Source organism: Entelurus aequoreus, linkage group LG04 (assembly GCF_033978785.1).
Source record: "Entelurus aequoreus isolate RoL-2023_Sb linkage group LG04, RoL_Eaeq_v1.1, whole genome shotgun sequence".
Classification (NCBI taxonomy): Eukaryota; Metazoa; Chordata; class Actinopteri; order Syngnathiformes; family Syngnathidae; genus Entelurus; species Entelurus aequoreus.
Window position 1 is genome coordinate 45,769,728 of NC_084734.1, and position 26,079 is coordinate 45,795,806.

The 26,079-nt window shown below is 37.2% G+C and overlaps 2 protein-coding genes across 9 annotated transcripts in view; both read left to right on the top strand.

The window, feature by feature from the left end:
• The window catches only part of evlb (Enah/Vasp-like b), a 118,955-nt gene extending 105,754 nt beyond the window's left edge, over positions 1-13,201 (top strand). For 6 of the 7 annotated variants that reach the window (XM_062044987.1, XM_062044985.1, XM_062044984.1 and 3 more), the window contains 9 exons: positions 329-396; positions 460-698; positions 761-858; positions 7,631-7,670; positions 7,759-7,810; positions 7,932-7,989; positions 8,063-8,123; positions 8,194-8,251; positions 12,317-13,201. In XM_062044987.1, coding sequence (XP_061900971.1) covers positions 329-396; positions 460-698; positions 761-858; positions 7,631-7,670; positions 7,759-7,810; positions 7,932-7,989; positions 8,063-8,123; positions 8,194-8,251; positions 12,317-12,354 — 712 coding nt within the window. In that variant the 3' untranslated portion in view covers positions 12,355-13,201. The remainder of the gene's footprint in view (positions 1-328; positions 397-459; positions 699-760; positions 859-7,630; positions 7,671-7,758; positions 7,811-7,931; positions 7,990-8,062; positions 8,124-8,193; positions 8,252-12,316) is intronic. The other variant, XM_062044983.1, reaches the window with a different exon arrangement.
• A 755-nt stretch (positions 13,202-13,956) lies between these two features.
• On the top strand, positions 13,957-25,109 carry yy1b (YY1 transcription factor b). 2 transcript variants are annotated; one of them, XM_062044990.1, is made up of 5 exons: positions 13,957-14,683; positions 15,735-15,894; positions 15,967-16,027; positions 19,470-19,628; positions 24,385-25,109. In XM_062044990.1, the coding sequence occupies exons 1-5, from the start codon at positions 14,131-14,133 to the stop codon at positions 24,565-24,567; spliced, it is 1,116 nt and encodes a 371-aa protein (XP_061900974.1). In that variant the 5' UTR covers positions 13,957-14,130; the 3' UTR covers positions 24,568-25,109. The 2 variants fall into 2 exon arrangements, with proteins under 2 accessions (XP_061900974.1, XP_061900975.1); XM_062044991.1 differs by having other exon boundaries at positions 15,747-15,894.
• The last annotated feature ends 970 nt before the right edge of the window (positions 25,110-26,079 follow it).

Below are 26,079 nucleotides of genomic sequence, written 5' to 3' on the forward strand. Positions count from 1 at the left end.
TCCTAGCGCCTCAGGACTCAGCCTGTGTGTTTTCACCGCCTCAAAGGAACGCTTTTTAAAAATGCAAACTTTTCTCACTCCGGGGTTTTAAAAAAACTGAGGGAGCCACAACAAGGAAGCAGAAGAGCCACATGCCGCTTCAGAACCGCGGGTTGCAGACCCCTGAACTAGAATAAAAAATATCAATAATCCTGCAGAAAGATGAAAGAGAGCTGCTCTACCTTTTATTCACTTTTGTGTTCACTTCTTGTAGGTAGAATGTGTCCCAATACTTGTGCCTGTTGAGTGAGAGTCTAAAGAGGAGTGTGTGTACTTTGTGTTCCTGCAGGCAGATGATGGAGCAGCAGCAGCAGATGCAAGCCCACATGGAGCGAGAGCGACACTCCTCCAACTCAGGTAGTGACGTCACACTCCCGACGTTATTCATTCGTTGAAGCCACCTTGATGCTCTTCTTCCAGGTTCTCCTTTCCAAGGCCACCCCGCAGTGCTATCTGTGGCGCCGCCTGTCGTACCTCCCCCTGCCAACATGGGCGCGGCTCCTCCTCCGCCGCCACCGCCACCGGGGCCTCCGCCGCCCTCCGCCGGGGCCCCTCCGCCTCCCCTCCCTCCTCCACTGCCCATCCACGGGGAGGAGCCCACGGCCCAGACAGGTCTCGCCGCCATGATCGCGGGCGCCAAGCTGCGCCGCGTTCAAAGAGTGAGTTGTTGAGTGTTGCGATGATTCTAAGTGGAACCATCTCAAACGGGACTGTGCTTTAGCCTGAGGATAGCACGCCCAGCGCCAAAAACGAAGTCAATCGGACGAGCGGCGGCAGCGGAGGACTGATGGAGGAGATGAACGCTCTCTTGGCGCGAAGGTCAGACAATTTAATTATATTAAATTGGGCAAAAGTCTTGAATTGGCATGTTTAAGGTTTGAAAAGTGCTTGAAAGTGTGAGAGAGTTGCCTGACTTTGTTTTGTAGGTTGGAAAACTGAAATAAAACCTGCTTAATTGTAAGAGAGTTGTACATTTATATATTTGTATTATACATTTTGTTTGTATGCAGTAAATTAATCAAATAATTAAGTAAAAATACAAAACATAGACAAACATGTCATACGTATTTTGAAAAATACAAATGATCTCGTATCTTATTAGCCCAATTTTTCCTCCGTGTGTTCTACACTGAAAAAAATTTGGAGTGCCATTTACTTAAAAAAAGCTAGGTAACAATTTCCACAAAGAAATTCTTTTTAACTTTTACTTAAGAAATAGTCAAGTAAAGTTTGCTTGCCAGCAAGAATTATTTTTTATCAAAAACACTCAAGTAAACATTACTAGAGATTTTCTTTCTTAGAGACAAAATGTACTCACTCTTTGATAGTAAATTTTACTCAAAACTACCTTTGTATCTACTTACAAAACCCTTATAAAAATGCTTGATTTTCAGGATAATTTAAATAGTTTTTCTTTACTTTATTCGGAGCAATATTTAAGTAATATTTACATAATATTTAAGCTACCACCTACACCACTATTGTAATATGAATGTGTTGTATTTTTAACATGGCCTACTGTTAATTAAATTAAATTATCTTAACACATCTTCTACAAATATGAAATGATAACATACTTTCAAACAAGAGCACCTTTATTACATTTTCCAGCAGCATTACCAGACAAAACATTATAAATCAGTGATTTTTTGTTTTAGAACATTCACAATAATGCGAACAATTACAGGTAAAAGACCCAATAAAATGTCCTGAATTGTAACTTTTAAACTCAACAGCAAAATATTTCAACAAGTTACATTGACAAGCGTCATGTACTGCTTCCACACACCAAAGAACAGCTATATGCTAGAACAGCATATGTACACTGTGGAAACACTCACAGTAGAAGTTTATTTGGCAAAGACCGTACCTTGGGCGACATTTTCAGAACATCCAGCTCTAGAAACAGCTTCTGAAACACTTCAAATGTGTATTTCAGTTTCAGTGGGTAACTCAAGTTCATGGCGTAGATTAAGCCCATGAGCAGAAGGCAAGCCTTTGCCACGGTTTTGCACTCATCCAGAACCTCTTTTCCTTCGACGATGACTGACACATGGGCAGGATTGTGGCCTTCCTGTGCTGCATTTGCACTGATGACGAGGATCTTGAGGACATGATGAACAGAGTCTTCTTCACCTACATCCTGTGAAAAACATGTGATTCTGTGCTCAGGAGTCAACATTATACACATTTTTTTCTCTTAAGTTCCCAAGAGGTGATTCATGATGTTAAAACAGCCAGTTCATATAACCTATACATACAGAGATCACGGCATTGGTTAAATGCTGGGGAAGTATTTAGGTACCTATTGATTTGATTTGATTTGATCTTTGTCTGGGTTAACCCAGGTTTGCACTTTAATTTGTCAGTGGTCATGTGTCAGTCATGGGTCACTGAGGCAACCATCATTTTTTTCAACAAGATTGTCTAAAAAATCCAGAAGGTTGTTTTAAATACCATTTTTCATACTTTCAAAACATTTGCTTTTCAAACACTTCAGATTCAGAACCAGTTGAAAAATTGGGACACATTGCAATTAATTGCCAATTTAAGTTAATGGCCTAATATTTGTTAATCTGAATACAAATGTTTTTCCTCATATATAGTGGCACATGTGACTTTTATGTAAATACATTAATACACAAAGAACAGAGGTTATAGTATTAGGTTGGAGAAGAGATACATTTACTATGGTGAGAATAATCATCAGAAAATCCCAAATTTTTCAAATGTACCTGGCAGTCTTTGATAAGCTCCTCTCCCGACTCTCCAAGGATCTCCATTAGGCAACGTATGATGAGATCTCTTCTGCCTTCAACATGTTGCTATAAAACAGAGAAGCAAATTTATTGCAAAGAACATGTATATGCAAACAGATACACAAAGTTCACTATGCCATGTAAAAGGCAATGTAATTAAATTATATTAATGTATTTATTTAATTTGAGAGAGAGAGAGAGAGAGAGAGAGATAGATAGACAGAGAGAAAGCGAGAGATATAGAGAGGTAGAGAGATAGAGAGAGCGCAAGAGATAGAGATAGATAGATAGATAGATAGATAGATAGATAGATAGATAGATAGATAGATAGATAGATAGAGAGAGAGAGAGAGAGAGAGAGAGAGAGAGAGAGAGAGAGAGAGAGAGCTGATAATAGCTAGCTCAGTGTGTATGAGCCCAACGCAAGATGACTGACACAGATTACATTAATGTCCCTGTAACTTTACCTGGTCAAGTGAATCCAGCATCGGTCTGATTTTCGTGCCTGCAACCCCGCCCTTTGTCCTAAATATCTCCAGGAGTTTGGGAGTCTGTGTGTCCAGTTTTGACAAAAAGGTTGGCTCCAGATGAATTGTTGTTGTCCTTCTGAACTCATCTTTGATCTGAAACAGAAGATAAAAACACAATTTGATCAAGACACACACCTTGCTAGAACAATTAATACTGTAGTCTCCCCAGTATAATATAATACTATTGAGCATCAACACAAACGTCTGCCTTCAAAATTAGCATACATACCTATAGTGTTTTAACAATCCTATTTGCTTGTCTGATTCAAAACTACACATCTTACACCTCCATCTCATGTTGAGCCACCTGTAAAATAAATTAAACATCTCATAACTTAACCATATTAGTGTCATTAAAAAATTCAATTTAAACCTTCAACAGCACTGATTTGATCTTACCTTGCGTAAGCTGTTGAGACCACATTCCTGAGAGTCAACGTCCTTCAATATTCTGTGAAATATATTGAGAAATTATATTATGACATCATTAAAATACCATGTGTTGCAATATGAAAAATTAAAGCAAATGTTTATTTGAAGAACACTGATGACACAGAAAGTTCCCCTTAAATATTTTTGACATTAAAATGACCATGGATGGTGCAAAGTAAATTAACCTTGCTCCAAAATTACGAATCCCACCAGACAGGTTTAAGTTACAATTTATATATTTTCAGGTCCTGAAGAGGGTGTGCTTGTTGCTGCAATTTTGCAATTCGGTTTCAAATTTTTTTGAAACCGAATTGCAAATTGCAATTTTTTTTTTAAATTGGAATACTTGTTTAAAATATACTTATTTAAAAAAAAAAAATAATCCAGCTCCCTCACAGTAACCACAAAACTGAAACCAATAGCATACTTTCTGAATTTAAAACAGCATGTCAACAACTATTTATGAGCAGATATTACTGATATTTGCCACAGATCATATTATATATTACTACCGCCAAAAAAATAAAATAAATAAATAGCAGGAGATATATATATATATATATATATATATATATATATATATATATATATATATATATATATATATATATATATATATATCATAAATGAAGCCTTACAGGTTTGAAATTGCTATATATATATATATATATATATATATATATATATATATATATATATATATATATATATATATATATATATATATATATATATATCATAAATGAAGCCTTACAGGTTTGAAATTTATATATATATATATATATATATATATATATCATAAATGAAGCCTTACAGGTATATATATATATATATATATATATATATATATATATATATATATATATATATATATATATATATATATATATATATATATATATATATATATATATACCTGTAAGGCTTCATTTATGATATATATATATATATATATATATATATATATAAATTTCATATATATATATATATATATATATATATATATATATATATATATATATATATATATATATATATATATACCTGTAAGGCTTCATTTATACATATATGTATATATATATATGTATATATATATATATATATATATATATATATATATATATATATATATATATATATATATATATATATATATATATATATATATATATGTGTATATATATATATATATATATATATATATATCGTAAATGAAGCCTTACAGCAACCGTAAATACATCCAAAAAAGTAGATGTGTGCCACAATGCCAAGTTTGCAGTTGTTAGCTAGCTAGCTAGCTGGCAGGCTAAACGGGTTAGCTAATGCTAACGTTAAGTATTCCATATTCCAACACTGACTTGAACAGATAAGCAAAGGCAACGTACAAAGTTAATTAAGCATATAACCTACCCATGTGGCTCCATATCCATGAACTTTCTTGTTAAATGACTGTCCAGCCATCTTCTGTCCTCCATGTCTGAGAGGAAAAAGCGCGAACGATCCTCTGACGCATGCGCTGAGTGGCCACAAGGTGGCGAGGTTCACTGCTATTACCCAAGTATATTTTACTTTCTGGTATTAAGTTGTAAAATCAATATATTAGTTAAGTAAATATTACTTGGAGTGAATGATCAAATTTACATATAAAAGTGAGGATACAAAGTTACAGACAACCATCAAGTAAGACATTGGATAAAAGGTGAGATTTTAAAGTAAAAGAAGTGAAATAATAAATCCTTGTAAAATTTAAATTAATATCCGTTGTAACAATTACACGGCCAAAAAATCATTTTTTTCAGTGTACATGACTTCTATAATTAAAAGTAAATACATAAAACATAGGAAGACATATATGTTTAAACAATACAAATGATCTTGTATGTGTATAGCATAATATTTCCTCTTTGTCTGGTAAATTAATCAAGAAAGTAATTATATAGTATAAGGTTTTTGTTTTAATATAACGTATAAAGGCGCAGGACTAAATTTGGCAAAATGGTGGGGCCTATCACGCATACAGTCATGGAACAGGCTGCCAGCCCACGTCAGAAATTGTGACACCTATTTAACATTTAAAACTGCACTGAAACAGTGGTTGAAAACTAATCAGACATGCACGCACAATTAGATTATTCACTTTTTTGTTTTTGTTTCTTGTTTGTTGTATTTTTTGTCCATGGTCTGTGCTTATGGTATATTGTAATGTGTAATGTCTTGTGATTTATGTATTATTTTGTATCATGACTTGTTGAATGTTTACTGTATTAACCTGCCTTAGGACAACGGATGAAAATGAGCTATTGTGCTAACTCCGGCATATTTACATTGTCGCTCTATGTTGATGAATATGCATTGTCCTAATTCAAATAAATAAATGAATATAAAAATGTAATTTTATTATAACCCTAAACATATAAAATATATGCAGACATGTAATATGTATTCACAAAAATATTATGTATCTTAAATGTTTATGCAGTAATTTTTAATTGTTGCGTTGTAAATGACGTAAATAATAAAAGTAAATACTTAAAATATATACAAACATACAATATGGATTTAGAAAAATACAAATGACATTGTATGTTCATAACAGAAGTGTCCAAGTTTTTCAACTTGGGCTAATAAAATTTGGCTGAGGGCCAAAAAGACTGCATGTGATGTAATAAATACAAATATACTGTATATATACACACATATATAGTTTATATATATACATGTACATACATATATATATACACACACACACACACACACAATGTGTATACAATATACATTAAACAGTTCTTGAATTAGTGTTGTAAAATAAATATTAGATATTTATGTAATTTATTAAATATATACAGTATAATTTCATTTATTAAATATATTTGGAATATAATTAGATAAACCATCAAAATACATTTTATATAAAAACCACTACACTAACTTCAGGTGTAGCTACAATTTTAAGACAAAAAACATCTGTTTTTTATTAATATTTATTCCAACTCTGAGTGATGTCTGATTCAAAGTGTCTATGTTCTCAAGTTTACAGAGCTGTTTTACACATTAATCACAATGATTTAAGTCGATATATAAAAAACAGACATAAATATATGCGTTTAAAAAATACAAAGTATCTTGTCTTTTAATAGCATAATATTATGGTGTGGTAAATTAATCTAATAATTAGGGAAACACATAAAACATATACAAACACATTGATATTGTGTAAAATACTAATTATCTTGTATAATTATAGTATAGTATTGCCTATGTGTGTGGCAAATTAATCTAATAACTAAGTAAATATAATATTAAACATACAAACATGTCCTATGTATTTTGAAAAATACAAATTATCTTGTATGTTTATAGCGTATACTTCCTCTTTATGTAGTAAATTGATCAAAATCATTTTCAAAATACAAATAAAACCAATGCAAACATATATGTTTGACACTCAAATGGCATAATTATTTGGTACGTTTACAGCAAATATTGTGTCTACTGTATTTGATTAATAAAATATTTTAGCAAATTAATAAATACAGCCTATACAAACATACTGTATAATATATAAATATGTTTTAAGAAATTTAAATGATTTGACGTTATTGCAAAATATTGTCTCTTTGTGAGGTGATAAATAAAATAGTTATGAAAATTACCAAATACATAATATATATTAGAAAAATACATAACACAATGCATTTAAAAAAATGTCTACTCATATAATATAAAACAGTACTTCACAATTGTTTGTACATATATTTTGATGTTTAAAAAAAACTAAAAATGATCTTGAAAATCTTAAAAAAGTTGTTTAAATTAAGTTTTTTGTTTTTTTCTCTGCATTTCTAACATGGCGCCTTTTCTTGCTCCCAGAAGAAAAGCAGCATCAGAAAAGCCAGAGGACAACCAAAATGTGAGTGCGCGCCTCTCACCTAACACTCATGACATCTAAAATAATAACCATCATAACAATGATAACAAGTTGTGATGTCTTCCTTTAGGATGACCCAAATTCTCCATCACCCGGCAACAGGGGGAGTCAGAACGCCACAGGTAGGCTCACATTTACAGCATCATTTTCCATGACCACAAAGAGATGTTTTTAAACTGCAAGTGATAGTATACATGTGTATTCTTCTTGTATTCCTGCAAAACACTTGCCAATGTCATCAAGATGGTGCTAAAAAGCCCTGGGACAGAGCCAACTCTGCAGACAGGGTCATGGCTTCAAGGTAAAAGCTCCACAAACTGTAATTGTGCATCATAATGTCGAGGAACTGTATTTATTATTTGCTTTTTTTGCAGGGTACGACCCGTGGGGATTGTCAACGACGGAGACTCGCTAGACATGGATAGAATGAAACAGGTAGCAAGAATGTGTTTTTTTAAAGGTTCTGACCTAGAGAATAATTCCAAAATGACCCATGTTCCCTTAGGAAATCTTGGAAGAAGTGTTCCGTGAGTTGCACAAAGTGAAGGAAGAAATAATTGATGGTAAGCTCACTTTTATCTGAATTAACTGTACGTGGCGTACACAATATAATAACAGCTAAGTTCCGCCAGGACGAGAAAGTCCTCAGGGAGTTTAGAGTGTTTTTATAACAAATTCCAAAATTGTCCCCATCTTCCGGTAATTCCAAACAGTAGAGATGACAAATTGTTAGTTTTTTTCTATAATGAAACCCTGAAATTAGAAACAGCAACAACCTTACTTTTATTTCTATATAAATGTATATTCAGGCCTGAGCTTTACCCCGGGCCAGTGCCCCTTTAACATTTACTGTACGGATGATAATTCATTTTATGCAAATTTTTCTAAATAAAAAAATTACAATACAAGATCAAATGGGTATTCAAAGGGTTGAAATACATTTAAAAAAACATGAGATTTTTGCTATTTTTATTTTGGACTGAAGTTGATTAAGAGTAAAAAGTAGAAAGAAACATCCATCCATCCATTTCCCACCACTTGTCCCAGCTGCACTCGGGCATAAGGCAGGGTACACCCTGGACAAGTCACCACCTCATCGCAGTACCAACACAGATAGACAACATTCACACTCACATTCACACACTAGGGCCAATTTAGTGTTGCCAATCAACCTATCCTCAGGTGCATGTCTTTGGAGGTGGGAGGAAGCCGGAGTACCCGGAGGGAACCTGCACAGTCACGGGGAGAACATGCAAACTCCACACAGAAAATGTGTTCAACACTCTTAACTCCCCATAACGGTACTTAACTGGATTAACATTATTTTAGAGTGTATCATCGATATATTAAATAATTTTAATTAAACATTTTTGAATTAAACATGGGAAAAAACCTCTTAGGAAAAAAATAGTTAATTCTGAGTAACACAACTAAAGTTATGGCCAAAAATAGAGCAAAAATTTACCTGAAAGGACAGAACAAAAAAGTCCCTAATGTACTCTAGGGGATTAAATTAAAATGTATGCTTAACTTTAACTTTTTCATAAAGTCTGTACTTAAGGGGATGAAGGCCCTCAAGATGTGTGGTTGTGGTTGCAATGTACACTAGTGGCCACTGGGATGCACTAGAACCATTATTTGCAACATACTGCGGTATACTAACTTTACTGTATTTTTGCATGTATTACTTAGTTTTTTCTAGTCATTCATTGTAGTAAAATCACTCACAAACAAATATAACATGAACGCCTACCAGTAATAAATTATATTCCGATACATTTCTTAAAGTAATGAAACAACAACGCATGAAAAGACTTATAACACATTTACTGAGTATTACATTGTTATATTACAAAATGATGCCAATTACTTATCATAGGTCCATATCAAACATCTTATGCAATGCTTTTGATAAAAAATATAGTTTTTCTGTATTATCTCTCTCTGTTACAGTGATAAACCTGCCATAAAAAAAACATTTGAGACACTTAAATTAAGGGGTGTATAAATAAATCTTTATTTATTCATTTTTTGATTATTTGTACTATTCATAATGTCTTTGTAAGGGGTTAAAACTACAAACTCAGCAAATACTAATTTACACCCATTTGAAGACCGCTGGTTTTAATTCACCCTTTACAGATGAAACATTGTAAACGGTGCACTTTTGGTTTGTCAAGCAATGTACAGTGTTTGTAGTATTCAACTCTATTACATTGCATCTTACACAATGTAAAGCAGGAGTCTGAAACTCAATTTACCTGCGGGCCTCTGGAGGCAGAGTCTGGGTGAGACTAGGATCAGGTTTCCACAAAAAAAGCTTTTTTAGAAAAAAATCCAATCTTCTCAAATGTTTATTTTATTTTTTAACACAAAATACAAACCCCGTTTCCATATGAGTTGGGAAATTGTGTTAGATGTAAATATAAACGGAATACAATGATTTGCAAATCATTTTCAACCCATATTCAGTTGAATATGCTACAAAGACAACATATTTGATGTTCAAACTGATAAACATTTTTTTTTCTGCAAATAATCATTAACTTTAGAATTTGATGCCAGCAACACGTGACAAAGAAGTTGGGAAAGGTGGCAATAAATACTGATAAAGTTGAGAAATGCTCATCAAACACTTATTTGGAACATCCCACAGGTGAACAGGCAAATTGGGAACAGGTGGGTGCCATGATTGGGTATAAAAGTAGATTCCATGAAATGCTCAGTCATTCACAAACAAGGATGGAGCGAGGGTCACCACTTTGTCAACAAATGTTTGAGCAAATTGTTGAACAGTTTAAGAAAAACCTTTCTCAACCAGCTATTGCAAGGAATTTAGGGATTTCACCATCTGCGGTCCGTAATATCATCAAAGGGTTCAGAGAATCTGGAGAAATCACTGCACGTAAGCAGCTAAGCCCGTGACCTTCGATCCCTCAGGCTGTACTGCATCAACAAGCGACATCAGTCTGTAAAGGATATCACCACATGGGCTCAGGAACACTTCAGAAACCCACTGTCAGTAACTACAGTTGGTCGCTACATCTGTAAGTGCAAGTTAAAACTCTCCTATGCAAGGCGAAAACCGTTTATCAACAACACCCAGAAACGCCGTCGGCTTCGCTGGGCCTGAGCTCATCTAAGATGGACTGATACAAAGTGGAAAAGTGTTCTTTGGTCTGACAAGTCCAAATTTCAAATTGTTTTTGGAAACTGTGGACGTCGTGTCCTCCGGAGAAAATAGGAAAAGAACCATCCGGATTGTTATAGGCGCAAAGTTGAAAAGCCAGCATCTGTGATGGTATGGGGGTGTATTAGTGCCCAAGACATGGGTAACTTACACATCTGTGAAGGCGCCATTAATGCTGAAAGGTACATACAGGTTTTGGAGCAACATATGTTGTCATCCAAGCAACGTTACCATGGACGCCCCTGCTTATTTCAGCAAGACAATACCAAGCCACGTGTTACATCAACATGGCTTCATAGTAAAAGAGTGCGGGTACTAGACTGGCCTGCCTGTAGTCCAGACCTGTCTCCCATTGAAAATGTGTGGCGCATTATGAAGCCTAAAATACCACAATGGAGACCCCCGAACTGTTGAACAACTTAAGCTGTACATCAAGCAAGAATGGGAAAGAATTCCAGCTGAGAAGCTTAAAATATGTGTCTCCTCAGTTCCCAAACGTTTACTGAGTGTTGTTAAAAGGAAAGGCCATGTAACACAGTGGTGAACATGCCCTTTCCCAACTACTTTGTCACGTGTTCCAGCCATGAAATTCTAAGTTAATTATTATTTGCAAAAAAAAAAAAAAGTTTATGAGTTTGAACATAAAATATCTTGTCTTTGTAGTGCATTCAATTGAATATGGGTTGAAAAGGATTTGTAAATCATTGTATTCCGTTTATATTTACATCTAACACAATTTCCCAACTCATTTGGAAACGGGGTTTGTAAGATGAACAAATAAATAAAGTAAGAATAATAAGAAAATAACTAAAAAATCAATAATAATGATAATAATAATTAGATTTTTCTCGTCAGCAACTGTTTGTGGTTTCTTCAGTCTTCTATATCTGCTGTGTTTAGACTTAAACGTCTTTATTACCAGTTTTATAACCTCAATGGGTTCTTCTTAACATGAATTGTCCTAGACACGAATGGAACATTGAAGAACATGAACAATTCTTCTTAACATGGCGTCTCTTGCCTACTCCTTGCTGCTAGAGACCTGGCAACACTTTCTATCGCATAGCTGAGCCACATTTGGCTTCAGGGAGAAAGTAGTTTAGACCCTCAGTATGACTTGAAGATGATCATCAGTAAGTCTGGACCTGTACTTGGATTTATTGAAGTTCAAGGTGGTGAAATATGTGCTCCCAAAAAGAGAGCCATATACCTCAAAGTGATTGGTAGGTTCGTACACAACACTGTAAAGTGCCATATATATAAAACTCACAGGCCGCGCTAACATTAAACTTTAATATTAATGTGAGGGCCATAAAATGTTGTCTTGCAAGCCATAATTAGCCCGCAGGCCGTGAGTTTGAGACTCATAGTGTAAAGTCATGCAATTGTGTCATTACAAGGATTTGACTCTGTTGCGTTTTCTTTCCCTCCTTCGCAGCTATTAGACATGAACTCAGTCGAGTTAGCACAACATAATCTTCCAGAACCAAGCGCCAATTTCAACAGCAGGAGGACGACGACAAAAGGAGAAGTCAAGCTGAAACTGTTACGTTCACTGTGGTGTTGAGGCGCTTCCGCCATGTTGCTGTGACACTTGCATGACAAGTGTGTGTAACATTGAGTTTGCGCTTCGCAAAGAGAGCCGTGTGTGTGTGTGTGTGTGTGTGCGCGCGCGCGCATGTGTGTGTGCGCGTGTGTATCTGTGTGCGTGTGAAGGGACTCTACAATTCTTTACATTTCTGTCTCTTTGTTGTCCACTGTTCCTTTCTGCCTCTGTTTGGTCTAAAGAACACTAGATAATTCAATATATTTGAACTATTTTAAAGTTTTCAAGAGTTTATTTTTATTTTTGTTATGTTTACTCTCATTTGTATGACCCTTACTATCATTTCTCATTATTGAAGTATTCTTAAAAGGAATCATAGCCGATAATATTGAGAATATGATAGTAAATGTAAAACTGTTGCACATATTTTGAAATAATTCTGTTTTATATTATTCACTTATGAACTGTACTACCAAATGCTTCTCATCATTTGTTCATTTTAAATGTGTGTTTATTCTTTATGGCCAACACAGTAGTGCAGCTTTGACCAACAACAGACAGTGGGTAAACTTTTGAACAAAATAATAATTAACACACCAGAGTATTTGTGATCATTTTGTTAATAATAGTTTAAAAAAAATGTTTATTAGCTGCCAGTATTGTTTATTTTATTATCTCTATGACAAAGTGCTTCCTTGTTGGACAAGTGGAGAGGGAAAATAAAATGCACTGAGTTTGAAATTAATCAAATAAAACTGTGAACAATGTCTTGGATAAATAAGCCTTACTGTTTCACTTAATGTGTGTTTTTATTGTATTTTTTTTTTAGAATAGAATAGTTTTTTATTGTCAATGTACATTAAGAAAAAACCGAAATGCGGGAGAACGTTTATCCATCCATCTTCTTCCGATTATCCGAGGTCCGGTCGCGGGGGCAGCAGCCTAAGCAGGGAAGCCCAGACTTCCCTCTCCCCAGCCACTTGGTCCAGCTCCTCCCGGGGGATCCCGAGGCGTTCCCAGGCAAGCCGGGAGAGATAGTCTTCCCAACGTGTCCTGGGTCTTCCCCGTGGCCTCCTACCGGTCGGACGTGCCCGAAACACCTCCGTAGGGAGGCGTTTGGGTGGCATCCTGACCAGATGCCCGAACCACCTCATCGGGCTCCTCTCGATGTGGACGAGTTTATTGTATTAATATATATTTAAAAATATAATTTTCAATTTATTTTGTTCCAAGCAAAATTGGACTGTTTTTGATATGGCTGACATATATCGGATAGAAAAATTTCAATTCAACATTTGTTAAATAATACAGATAATATTTTAACACTTTGTGTGTGTGCGGGGGGCGGGGGGGTATTTAGTCAAACAATCCTAATTTCTAAATTGTTTCAATAATTTATAATAACTAAAACGTAATAGATTAAAATGTGTACATGAAAAAAGCAAACGTTTAAGACGAAATTTCCGCCCTGCGTTAGCGTCTCACCCAAAGTCTCGCGAGGTTTCCCAACTAGGGAAATAAGTGGCAACGAGATCTGGAGCGAGACGGCAGAGTGGCGAGAGTTGGTGCGGAGGAAGAGGCAGCGAATGCGGGAAGTGGCAAGAGCTGAGTTGGGGGGCGTGTAAGAGCGAGCGTGGTGGATAAACCCACCAAAACAGTAGCATAAACACGGCGTGAATGATAGAGTCAAGCTGGCGGACTTCAACATGGCATCCGGCGATACGCTGTACATCGCGACAGACGGCTCGGAGATGCCGGCCGAGATCGTGGAGCTTCACGAGATAGAGGTGGAGACCATACCGGTGGAGACCATCGAAACCACAGTAGTCGGCGGCGACGATGATGAGGATGACGACGATGAGCAGCCCATGATCGCTCTCCAGCCGCTGGACGACCACAGCTCTATCCACCACCATCACCATCATCACCACCACCATCCGGAGGTGATCCTGGTCCAGACCCGGGAGGAGGTGGTCGGCGGGGATGACTGCGACCTGCACACAGATGATGGGCGATTTGAGGACCAGATCCTAATTCCGGTGCCGGCCCCCGGAGTGGAGGATGAGTACATCGAGCAGACTTTGGTGGCTGTAGCTGGAAAGAGCTCCGCGGGTCGGGTGAAACGAGGAGGCGGCGGGAAGAAAGCAGGCAAAAAGAGCTATTTGAGCGGCTCGGACACCGGAGCGAGAAAATGGGAACAGAAGCAGGTGCAGATAAAGACACTGGAGGGGGAATTCTCGGTGACGATGTGGGCGTCGGGTGAGTAACGTTAGCCCAGCGGCGGCTGTCAAATGTCGGCTACACGAGGCCTCATTGCCAGGGCGTTGTCCTTGCTGCACCCGACTAGTTCCTGGAATGCTCCGGTTGCAAACCACCGTGAAAAGCGACGAGTCGAGTGGGGGTTCGTTTTGTTTTCGACGAGAAAGCTCAATTCGGTGCCGGAAATGTGTTTATGTTTTGACGGGAAGCCATGTTTTAGGTGTTGCAGGGCGCCGCCATATTCCCCGAGTCCGAGAAATATGGCGGCGGCCCCGAAAAATGGCGATGGTTACGGCTATGAAGTCATGGCGGCAGCTGTGCTTTTGGAGTCACGAGAGGCGAATACTGCCACATTTGTGTTAGTCACAGACCAAAACACACCACTGTTGTGGCACTTACACTTCCCCGTAACATTCTGTCGAATATATGTTAACTTTAGGCTACTTTTGTCAATTGTAATTTCAGTTAGCTGCTTGTTAGCCGTTAGCAGCTAACCTCTCAGCTAATACAGGGCCTTGTTGAGCCTTGACGAGCTGTCAATCAATCTAGCAACGTTAACAAATGAAGTCAGTTGCACAAGTTGTGATTCTCTTGCACTGTTTGTCTTAACTGGTATCATGGAAAACTACTAATTTGGCATGAACGTTTTATAATATGTATTTGTTTCCCACGGCGGCGCTATTTTTAGAGCACGCTGCAAAAAGTGGAGAGAAAGCATTCATGCATTTCAAACATACGGTGGCCGACTGGGGAAAACGAGCTCCTGCCATATCGGCAACTGTACAAATCCGACTAACATCTACAGACTCTTGTGGAGCTATCAAAAATAAATATATTTTTTTCCAGGTTTTGCTTTATACTCCTAACATTTTCAGTACACACAATTTGATGACAAACTACTCACATTTGTATTCCACATTGCCTCTTAAATGATAATACACAAGTAGTGTCATTATCACATTCACTTTTGCTGCTGCAGTAGCTTCTCACCTGTGTACCCTCAGGGAATAGCCATTGTGTTTTCCGTTCAGTCTCTGTAATGTATTTTTAGATGAAAATAAAGACATCGACCACGAGTCAGTGGTGGAAGAGCAAATTGTCGAGAACTCACCCCCGGATTACTCCGAGTACATGACAGGGAAAAAGCTGCCACCCGGCGGCATCCCAGGCATCGACCTCTCTGATCCCAAGCAACTGGCCGAGTTTGCCAGGTGAGCGTGTATTAAACTTGGTAGACCATGGTGGTATTCATGCTAAAATGATCAATTTATGTGCTTTAACAGAATGAAACCCAGGAAAGTCAAAGAAGACGATGCTCCACGAACAATAGCTTGTCCTCACAAAGTAAGCTTGATGGCACAGTACTTTACTGGACAATATGTACATTAGATCATACCATGCAATACAATACTGAGATGTTTCCAATATTCTGGTTACCTTCTTTTGCAAGATGCCCTCAAATCAGTTTTCCGTGTGATGCATTGCAAACACCAACTACAAATGTTTTATTAATTAATTGGCCTGGGCAATATATTTATTTTATCGATACATTCTGGGTTTTTGTTGCAGACGATTCAAAACATAAAAAATCTTTTTTTTCTCCTCATGCTCGGCATACTTTTTGCCCCCATTAGCTTCCATAGCCCTCGCCCACCCCCTTACTTCCTCAGCAGCGATCCTCAAGCCTAGCAAAACATGGCTAATGTTAATGCTAATGAGAGTGAGACGTTTGTTCCAAAGAAAATACAGATGTTGTCAGTGCTTTAGATGTGTGGCAACAGGCGTGGAACAAATGACTGCAAGCTGCGAGGTGTGTTTAAAAAAGGCTACATGTTTACCAACGTATTTTATTTAAGACGGAAGTTTTAAGTTTTCACTTCATTAATCTCAATGGTGGAGATTATTGTTTATTTGCATGCAATGTACAATGCTACATTTTTGCTTAACAAAGTAATTTATTAAAAAGAAAACAGAAGTGTTGCCTTCTAGATAGAGTAGTTCTTTGAAATTGATTGCATAAAAAGTCAAACGTATATCTCGTGTAAAAATAACATGATACAAATTAGAATTCTTCAAAGAGTAAGATGCAGTGTATGCAGTGTCGTTTCAAACAACCAGTTTTGATCAAATAAAAGCAAAACTGTTTTTTTGAATTATCTCTGTTATTCGTATTCATTGGTTTATTTAAAGACAAGGGAAAAAAATTGAATTATATTTTGTTTTGTGAAAAAAAATTGATATTTTATTTGTAGGCCATATCGCCTAGGCCTATTACTTCATTGCAACTGTTTCACAAAATTGAATGTCTTGTCTTACAGCTTGCCTCTTTTTTAATTTCAAAGAAAACAAAAACAATAACTACACTGAATGTCGCATATTAATAAAATAAACAGAAACTAATTATGGGAAAACTACTAAACAAAAAAAATCTCCCATTGATACATATGTAATATACAGGAAACTATACTTATTCTGATTGTACAACAAATCATATTCATTATTTCATGATTTCAGTAGGGGTAGCAAGTTTACCTATACTTATTACCAGTATACATATACTGTACTATTGACCTACATTATATTATACAGTATGTATTATATATGCGCGCGTGTGTGTATATATATATATTTTTATATATATATATATATATATATATACATTTTCTACCGCTTAATCCCTTCGGGGTCGCGGGGGACGCTGGAGCCTATCTCAGCTACAATCGGGCGGAAGGCGGCGTACACCCTGGACAAGTCGCCACCTCATTGCAGGGCCAACACAGATAGACAGACAACATTCACACTCACATTCACACACTAGGGCCAATTTAGTGTTGCCAATATATATATATATATATATATATATATATATATATATATATATATATATATATATAAAAGAGGGGGGGGGGGGGTTACCCACATATGCGGTCCTCTCCAAGGTTTCTCATAGTCATTCACATTGACGTCCCACTGGGGTGAGTTTTCCTTGCCCGTATGTGGGCTCTGTACCGAGGATGTCATTGTGGCTTGTACAGCCCTTTGAGACACTTGTGATTTAGGGCTATATAAATAAACATTGATTGATTGATTGATTGATTGATATATATATTTATCAGGGTTTCCCCTAAATTGCCACAAAAAAAACAAAAAACCTGTGTGGGCATTATGACATCATCACATGGTTTGCTGTGATGCATATGCATATATTCTTTAAAAAGGCAAAACATGTTATCAAACAAAAAAACAAATCTGTTATTATTTAGTATGGTATGAATGAACATACATATTTTTTTAAATATTGTTTTTTCCAATTTTAAATTGTTGCTACTCATTGTACAATGTACTTTGACAATAATTTTTTTAGAGATTTCTCCAATCCTTTTAGTCACTCTTTCTTTAATAACATTGATTGGCAACAAATCTAGCATTTATTTCTGGTGTTATCGGAGACTGTACCCGTGTTTAAAGACCCTTTATTCTGTCGCTCACTGTCCGCAACGAAAAGTGACTCGAGCTGCAGTGAGCCTGATGTTGCCGCGCTGCCTTTCTCTCATTTAAAGCAACCAGTGTTATCTTAAATTGTAACGATCGTTGTCCGCGGTTATGTCTCAGCTATATTAAAGTACGTCAACAGCGCGGACACGCTGCCTCTGCTCCAGACAACCCTGTACGTATAGTTTACGCCATCACAACGTTCGATTTCGGGAGCACGGTTCCGGTAATCAAAGTACATCTTTTTCCGATCAAATTTTCGGTGCATCATTAGTCAATAGTGTGCAAATAATAAACTATATTTAGCCATGTGTTATGATGGTAATTTTTCCCATGGTCTGTGAACACACAGTGTCGTCAGGGAATGAAGAAGTGTTGTGTGTCTAGGAGTGAAGCACAGAGGCAGACGTGTGTGCACAGAGGAAATACTTGTTGGAATTGGGCCAGTTATACAAAAAAAAAAAAAAAAAAGCTATGACAAGTGTCAGACTTTCTTTGTTTTCGTCTGGACGCTACAATACATTATATTACTTTATTATGTTAGGTGTCGCAAATATGAAGCCGTGGTGCACAGCAATAATCAAATACTTTAAGGGGAATATGTGTGTGTGTGTGTGTGTGTGTGTGTGTGTGTGTGTGTGTGTGTGTGTGTGTGTGTGTGTGTGTGTGTGTGTGTGTGTGTGTGTGTGTGTGTGTGTGTGTGTGTGTGTGTGTGTGTGTGTGTGTGTGTGTGTGTGTGTGTGTGTGTGTGTGTGTGTGTGTGTGCGCGCGCGCGCAGTCGTGGCCAAAAATATTTGCACCACTGCATTTCTGTCAGATAATAGACCACTTCTCCCAGATAATTGTTGATATTACAAATGCTTTGGTATTCACGTATTTCTTTTGTATAAAAAAAAAAAGGCTGAATCGTATATTATTTTACACAGAACTTCAAACATGGACTGTATAATAATAATTTTAAATATTTTATTAATCTTTTCTCTGTCGTTTCATTAAATACCATCTCACCTGGGGATATTGGAGATCAAAGTTGTCACTTCAAAAGGATGTACAGTATTTTTGGTCATCATCTGAGAATTTTATTTGCCCTACAATTACAAATAATCAGTAAAGAGTCATTATCTTTGTAAAGTCAGATTTTTCTCTGTAGTTAAATCAAAAAATTAGGAGGTACACCGAAGGAAATATACCTGAAACTGTTAAACTCTGAATACCGCAACATTTTCTTTTTTTTCCATATCATCTTTGCAGTCTTTTTTTTGTACAAGTGACGCCAGTTGTATATTCTGTTTAGGGCTGCACAAAGATGTTCAGGGACAACTCGGCCATGAGGAAGCATCTCCACACCCATGGGCCCCGCGTGCACGTCTGTGCTGAGTGTGGAAAGGCCTTCGTGGAGAGCTCCAAGCTCAAACGCCACCAGCTTGTCCACACGGGGGAGAAACCCTTCCAGGTTGGATTGATAAGGCTACATTCACGTTAACACTCATTGCTGTAGTGCTTTTATCAGCGTGTCATCCAAGTGTGTCATCTCCACCGGTCCTAAACAACTCCTTGAAGTAACATGCCACATGAAGGAGATTTAATATAGCAATTAGCTGGAGGTTGCAGGGTAAATGGGCTGTTAAATGGATGAAAGGTTTATGAGTCACAAAGTGGACAATAAAAGCTTCTTTGTGTGGATGAGATGCTGCTGACCAGGGTTCAGATTGGCACATCTAACCAAATTGAATTAAGGTTTTGTTTTTAAAAACTTTTAACACACTGGTAAGCCAAGTAAAATATGTTTGATCATGTAAGAGTTTTCTAAAATAATTTTAATGACAAAGAAATGCACAAATGTTCATAAAACATTCCTGTATATGTGTGTGTATATATATATATATATATCCAACAAATAATCAGAGATGGGTAGAGTATCCTCAAATTGAATTTAAGAGCACATTTGACCGGAACAAATGTTAACATTGTATATTAGACATCGGAAACCTGCTCTCCGCAAAGGCAAATTCCTCTGTACATTCATCCTAAAATGTATGCCACTCGTCATCTCTTTTTCTTTTCGCCATTTATTTAAAAAAAGTTTTATCAACATAAACTATCAAGCTGCGCATTGGCTTGAAAAGCGGGGCGTTTACCCTTTGACGTCACTTTGATTATCTGAATTATTGCACGTAATTGGCGATAAACCCTGTGCTTCTGTCGCTGTCATGTTGAAAAAAAAACACACCAAAAGTAGCGTGCCATGTTACTGTATATGAAACGTAACGGTAAGGACATAAAAATAATGAATTACTTGTAAAAATAACAGTGTTGGTAACGTCATGAAGGGAAAAAACTCCTTCCTCAACCCGACTTTGTGTACTGCAGTTTTTGGGGGGAATTTTGTCCATCGTTCACAATCATTATAAAATACATGACGATGGACGGATTTTTCTTTTATGCATTCTAAATATTAAATACATTTGATCTAAAGTCCGCTTACAATGGACACTATGGGCGCCATTCAATTCTGCCTATAGAGCCCCTAAAAACATCCAAACACCTCCATTAGGGGGGAACAAGCGCTTTTTGTGTCGTTCTCGCCAGTTCCAGGTCCTAAATGGCTGTCTTAAGTGTCCCAACTTGTCGGATTATATTCTCAGCCATCTCTTTCAAGGTGAGAGGCATGATTTATGATCTACAATACATTTACAGGGAGCAGGGAAGCGAGGAAACAGCAGACCAGTCGTTGATGTAAAAATAGGCACACCCGGAAGTGATCACGGCGCCGTTCTACATAGTTTGTCTGCGTTAGCGTTTATAATAACAATATTACCAATACTTTAATATTCAAGTCACGAAATATAAATTGGGTATTGTTTTTACGAGCTGTCTCTTGTGAGTCGAAAGAAGCACTTCCTATAAAAAGTTTGGCGCTTCACAGTCAAACTACACAGCAGCTGTATCAGCCACATGTTTTTTTTCTTAATGTGACACACATTGATCGGCACATTATCCCTTCAGTATCGTTTGACCCATCAATATCACAGCCAGAGGTGTGGACTCGAGTCACATGACTTGGACTCGAGTCAGACTCGAGACATGAATTTGATGACTTTAGACTCGACTTGACAAAATGTAAAGAGACTTGCAACTCGACTTAGACTTTAACATCAATGACTTGTGACTTCACTTGGACTTGAGCCTTTTGACTTGACATGACTTGCTACTTTCCCCAAAACCTAAAGCTTAAAAAGTTATTTGGGAGCGCTCCGTAGCTTTCATTTTGTACGTGTCTGTCTATCAGCGTGTGTGCTGCGTGTCAGCATGTGTGCTCTCAGTACAACAGCCAATCAAATTAGATCTACATTGTTTTCATCACACAGGCATTGATCCAATCAAATTGCAGGACAACCAATGAACAAGAGTTGTCAAACAACGCGCCAGTGAGAAAGATTTATACCAAAGTTGGTTTCGTTCGGGTATAAAAACTACGACTTGGTCAACGAATTGCCGTATGCAAATCACGCAGTTCGAATATTACAGACGGAGACGCAACAACTTCCAACTTCGTTCGACATTTGAAGTTGCACAAAGAAGGGTAAGTTTTGAATGTAAGATACCGTTTATTGGCTAAGTAACATGACTTTTATTTGCTGTGTAGTTAAATCAGTGAAGCTGTAAACTCACTGCTAACGTCATAACCATAGACATCTTATAAAGGTACGCAGCATCGAGCGCTACTGCCTACTGGCGCAGACGAGACGCGGGGCCGCCATCTTGGAGTGGTGATCCGCTCCACTCAGTGCAATTCATTTGGCAGGAGCAATGAACTGTCAACGCATTTAATTAATTTTACCTCACTGAATACCACTCATTTTCACGCGCTTTTTTGTCATACGTGTAGCTATGATAACGGACACATGTTTTATTATTCATAGTTTGCTTAACAGTAATAGAATATTCTTATACGCTATAAGTGACCAGACGTCCGAGATTAAAACTGGGAATATAATCCCAGAGAAGGGGGAAAAAAACGGTCAGCTATTTTTAAATTGAAGAAACAATATGATTACGTTATATATACATGCTACATAAACAATGTATGAATACATTAGATATCTATATATCTTATAGACCGTATCTCTGTTGCTGCAGCAGCAGAGAGTTTATTCTGTCGTGACACTTTGTATTGATATTTTGTATTACATTCTTCCCTTAAATAATCATGTTTACAGTGATTGTTATATATGTATTTTTTATGCATGTCGCTTTGGATAAAAGCGTCTGCCAAATACTTAAACATATATAAACACCTGAAAGTCTAAAACCACCAATCTGTTTCACTGGATTCAGAATAAAACCAAATTCTGTTTTAACCAACAATGTTAGTATTTGAATATTGTTACTTGAAGATTTATTCCTGGTTACAATTATACTGTTAAGAAAATATTGTCTTATATTTTGCCTAAAATGAGAATGCATTATAATCAATGGCGGCTGGTGAATTTTGTTTTAGGTGGGGCAGAAAGTTTGTAAACCAAACCCCTGCAGGGGCGTCATCCACCCCCAGAAGATTTATTTGTGATTTTCACATACAAATATTGAAGATCTTTGCTCCTTCTCAACTCTGTGGTAATGTTATTTTCATAAAATACAACCAATAGTACATTAATGTTAAATCTTGCTTGTGAAAAGTAATCCCCCGATTCCTATTTTCAACAGTCCGCTCATTTGAGCAGGAAAACGCTGAACACCAGCCCGGCATCTTTGTTTTCTACCTGTCAACTGTCAGTTTAGGCTGCTCGCCGGCTCCTCATCACCACTTCAAGATGCAAATTGCTCGCGTCACAGCAACCAATATTGCGTCTACTTATAAGATGTTTATGGTTATAACGTCATTTCAAACACGGCAATATGTTGCGTCCACTGCAGTTTGCTACCTTATTCATACTTTTTGTCAAGTGATTTTTTAAGCAGGGTTGCATGAGGTACCTACTCTTAACGTTACGTTAGTCAATGTATCACACACAGTAACGTAACGTTAGACGGCGGTCAGCAGCACCGCATATTTTAGCCACCTACAAAAAGACAAACATAGTCAAATAAAGGTCAGTTAAAATATATACTATATTAAGAATTGTGTACATATTGCATAGGGCCCTGACATCTAAAAAGTACGACTCTGTTCATTGTTATGTTCATGTATTTGTTATGTTTTTCATGTGTATGCGCACATCAACACACATACAGTATGAGATGAGATCAATGAGATAAGGTAAGAACAGAATAGAGACTGCTGTGGAACTAGTTACAATGCAATATGCCATGGAAATACAATGTTAACACTTTTGTACAAATAAGTACAGTTGCACTTGTTTTTGCAAATGTGTTTATTCTGTAAAGGAATGAGTTAAATGTTTAAAATTGTTTAAACTATTAAAATGACTGGTTAATAGTGCTATTATGAATTGCAATGTCAGTACTATTTTCTTTCCTGCTATTTCAAATGCACTTGTTTTAATAAATAAATACAGCGGGTTAAAAGCATACACAATCTGTGTAAAAATATTAGTCTGTGGTCAAAAGGACTTGAAAGGACTCGAAACTCAAAATGCAGGACTTGTGACTTGACTTGAGACTTTCCAGGCTTGACTTTGGACTTGACTCGGGACTTGACTCGGGACTTGCCTGTATTGACTCGGGACTTGACTCGAGACTTGAGGGCAAAGACTTGAGACTTACTTGTGACTTGCAAAGCGACTTGGTCCCACCTCTGATCACAGCCACTAAGGAGGCCTCTGTTTGAGATGCTACGTTTATATTTTCAAATGGATGTCGTGGATAAAAAGTATTTGGAGCACGGTGTTATTTTGTGGGTTTTGTCGTTGTAAACGTTAGAGGCTGTGAAAAAGTTGTGTAGGGTTTGCACATCTTTATAAACAAAACAAAAGTTCACAAAATGCAGCTACCGGTACTCAGCATAATTACTTTCTTTGCTTTGGTTGGTTTGCACCTTTTTACAAAATAAAAATATCAACTTTTGACCCCCAAATTGTTTCAGTTTGTGGCCCCTAATAGTTTATCCCAGTTTTCCGCTATCTTTTTTGTTGAGCTTCCAGTTTTCTGGAATGCACCATTCAAACAGCGTTTCTTTTGGGGAAGGGGCTTCTCATGCTGCCAGATGATCTATAGGTAACCTTTGACTTCCCATTTCCCCTCTGCAGTGCACCTTTGAAGGCTGCGGCAAGCGCTTCTCCCTGGACTTCAACCTGCGCACGCACGTCCGGATCCACACGGGCGACCGACCGTACGTGTGCCCCTTCGACGGCTGCAATAAAAAATTTGCCCAGTCGACCAACCTCAAGTCTCACATCCTCACACACGCCAAAGCCAAGAATAACCAATGAGGGGAAGGGGGGTCCGCCCACAGGGACGTGTCCTCACGGAAATACTTTTTAGAGAAAGAAAAGACACGGAGCTCGTTCTCCTGCATCCTGTCGCTTTGGCTGTCATTTGGAATCAGGAACACAGGGATGATTACAACCCCTCCCACAAAGGGCTTGACGCTGTCCCTCCGGGCCCCCCAGATTGCTCAAGACGGAGCCTAGGGACAAAAACATCAGAGACTTATTTTTACCAGAGCGAGGCGCGTATATCCTGTTTGATGTTTTCATTTAGTCACACGGCTTTTCTTTGCCTTTCAGGTGTGCATATTGTACGCCTTCCCTTCACCCCCAACTGTAATGTTTGCATCCGCACTCTAATCCATGCTAACCACACAATAACCTCCTGTACTTGTAATATGGCTGTGTTGGACTTAGTAGACCGTTAGAGCGGTGGGATTTTGATTTTGTAAATGTTAACCAGTTAATCTTTTAGTCGCAGCGAGGTAAGCATCACTTCCTTTTTTGTTAAAATGTCATGTACAGACAATAAATCAATAACCTCTGCCGTGTGTATCACCTGGCCACAATAAACACGTCAGCGCTGTTGAATTGTGACAAATGTTGCAAAGGCTGTCTCTCGTAATTGCTACATTTTCATCTTGTGTTTTCATTTTCTTCATATTTCATCTTGCAGTGAAACATCTGACAGCAAAGTAGCTCATATGAAGTGAGGTTTTTTTAGTTTGTTTTTTTAAGTTTGACACATTTTTGCTCTTGAAGTTTAGTCACCCTAAAAACATGTTAAAGCTGCTGTGCTGTTACATTGAAAACAATCACTGCTTTTTATAAATATTGGCACTTTGGGGCATTAGTATATGAAAATAAAAAATGTTGCTATCTGGCTTGGCTGCATAGGTCAAAGTACTAGCTCTCACTGCAATAATAGACATTTATACTTCTCTGACAAAATGTGACTAATTGCAGTGGTGTGACTTTATTTTTTTTAATCGCATGAGTTTCATTTTCACCATTTGATTCTATTTCCATGATTTTTTATTTTTAAATTGTCAGATTTTTATTATAAGTATTTTATATACGCTGGGATTGTATTCCTTATTTCTCTTCCACTTGCATGCTCAAGTTAACTAGAATGTTCTTTTTGTGCTCACTCAGCAGGATTCGTTTTACTGTCTACGTCAGCAGCGTCCTGTAGAGGTGCACCTTGTTTCTTCATACTGCTTCTCCCGCCACCGCCCCCTTGTGGCTTCAAGCTGTAACTACACCAAAGAGCTTTCCGTGGTGCTGATCTCCATTCCCGGTAAGAAAAAAAGGTTTGAAACCGTTGTCCAACCTAATCTTGTTAGCGCTTTTCTCGAGAAGTTCCCCATCACATGCACGTTTTCTCCACATGCGATGAAATGGATGATGCATGTCCTCCCTACAAGTTTGCCTCTGCATTAAATTGGTAAATAGAGCAAAAACTGTAAATTGAAATTGGTCCATAAATTAGGCCATAAAACCTTTAATAGTTTT

Excerpts from the sequence above, each read along its gene's own strand:
- yy1b (XM_062044990.1), top strand. The coding sequence starts at position 14,131 with ATGGCATCCGGCGATACGCTGTACATCGCGACAGACGGCTCGGAGATG. Across the intron at positions 14,684-15,734 it reads GGTGACGATGTGGGCGTCGG|ATGAAAATAAAGACATCGAC; the intron begins GTGAGTAACGTT and ends ATGTATTTTTAG. Across the intron at positions 19,629-24,384 it reads CGGGGGAGAAACCCTTCCAG|TGCACCTTTGAAGGCTGCGG; the intron begins GTTGGATTGATA and ends TCCCCTCTGCAG.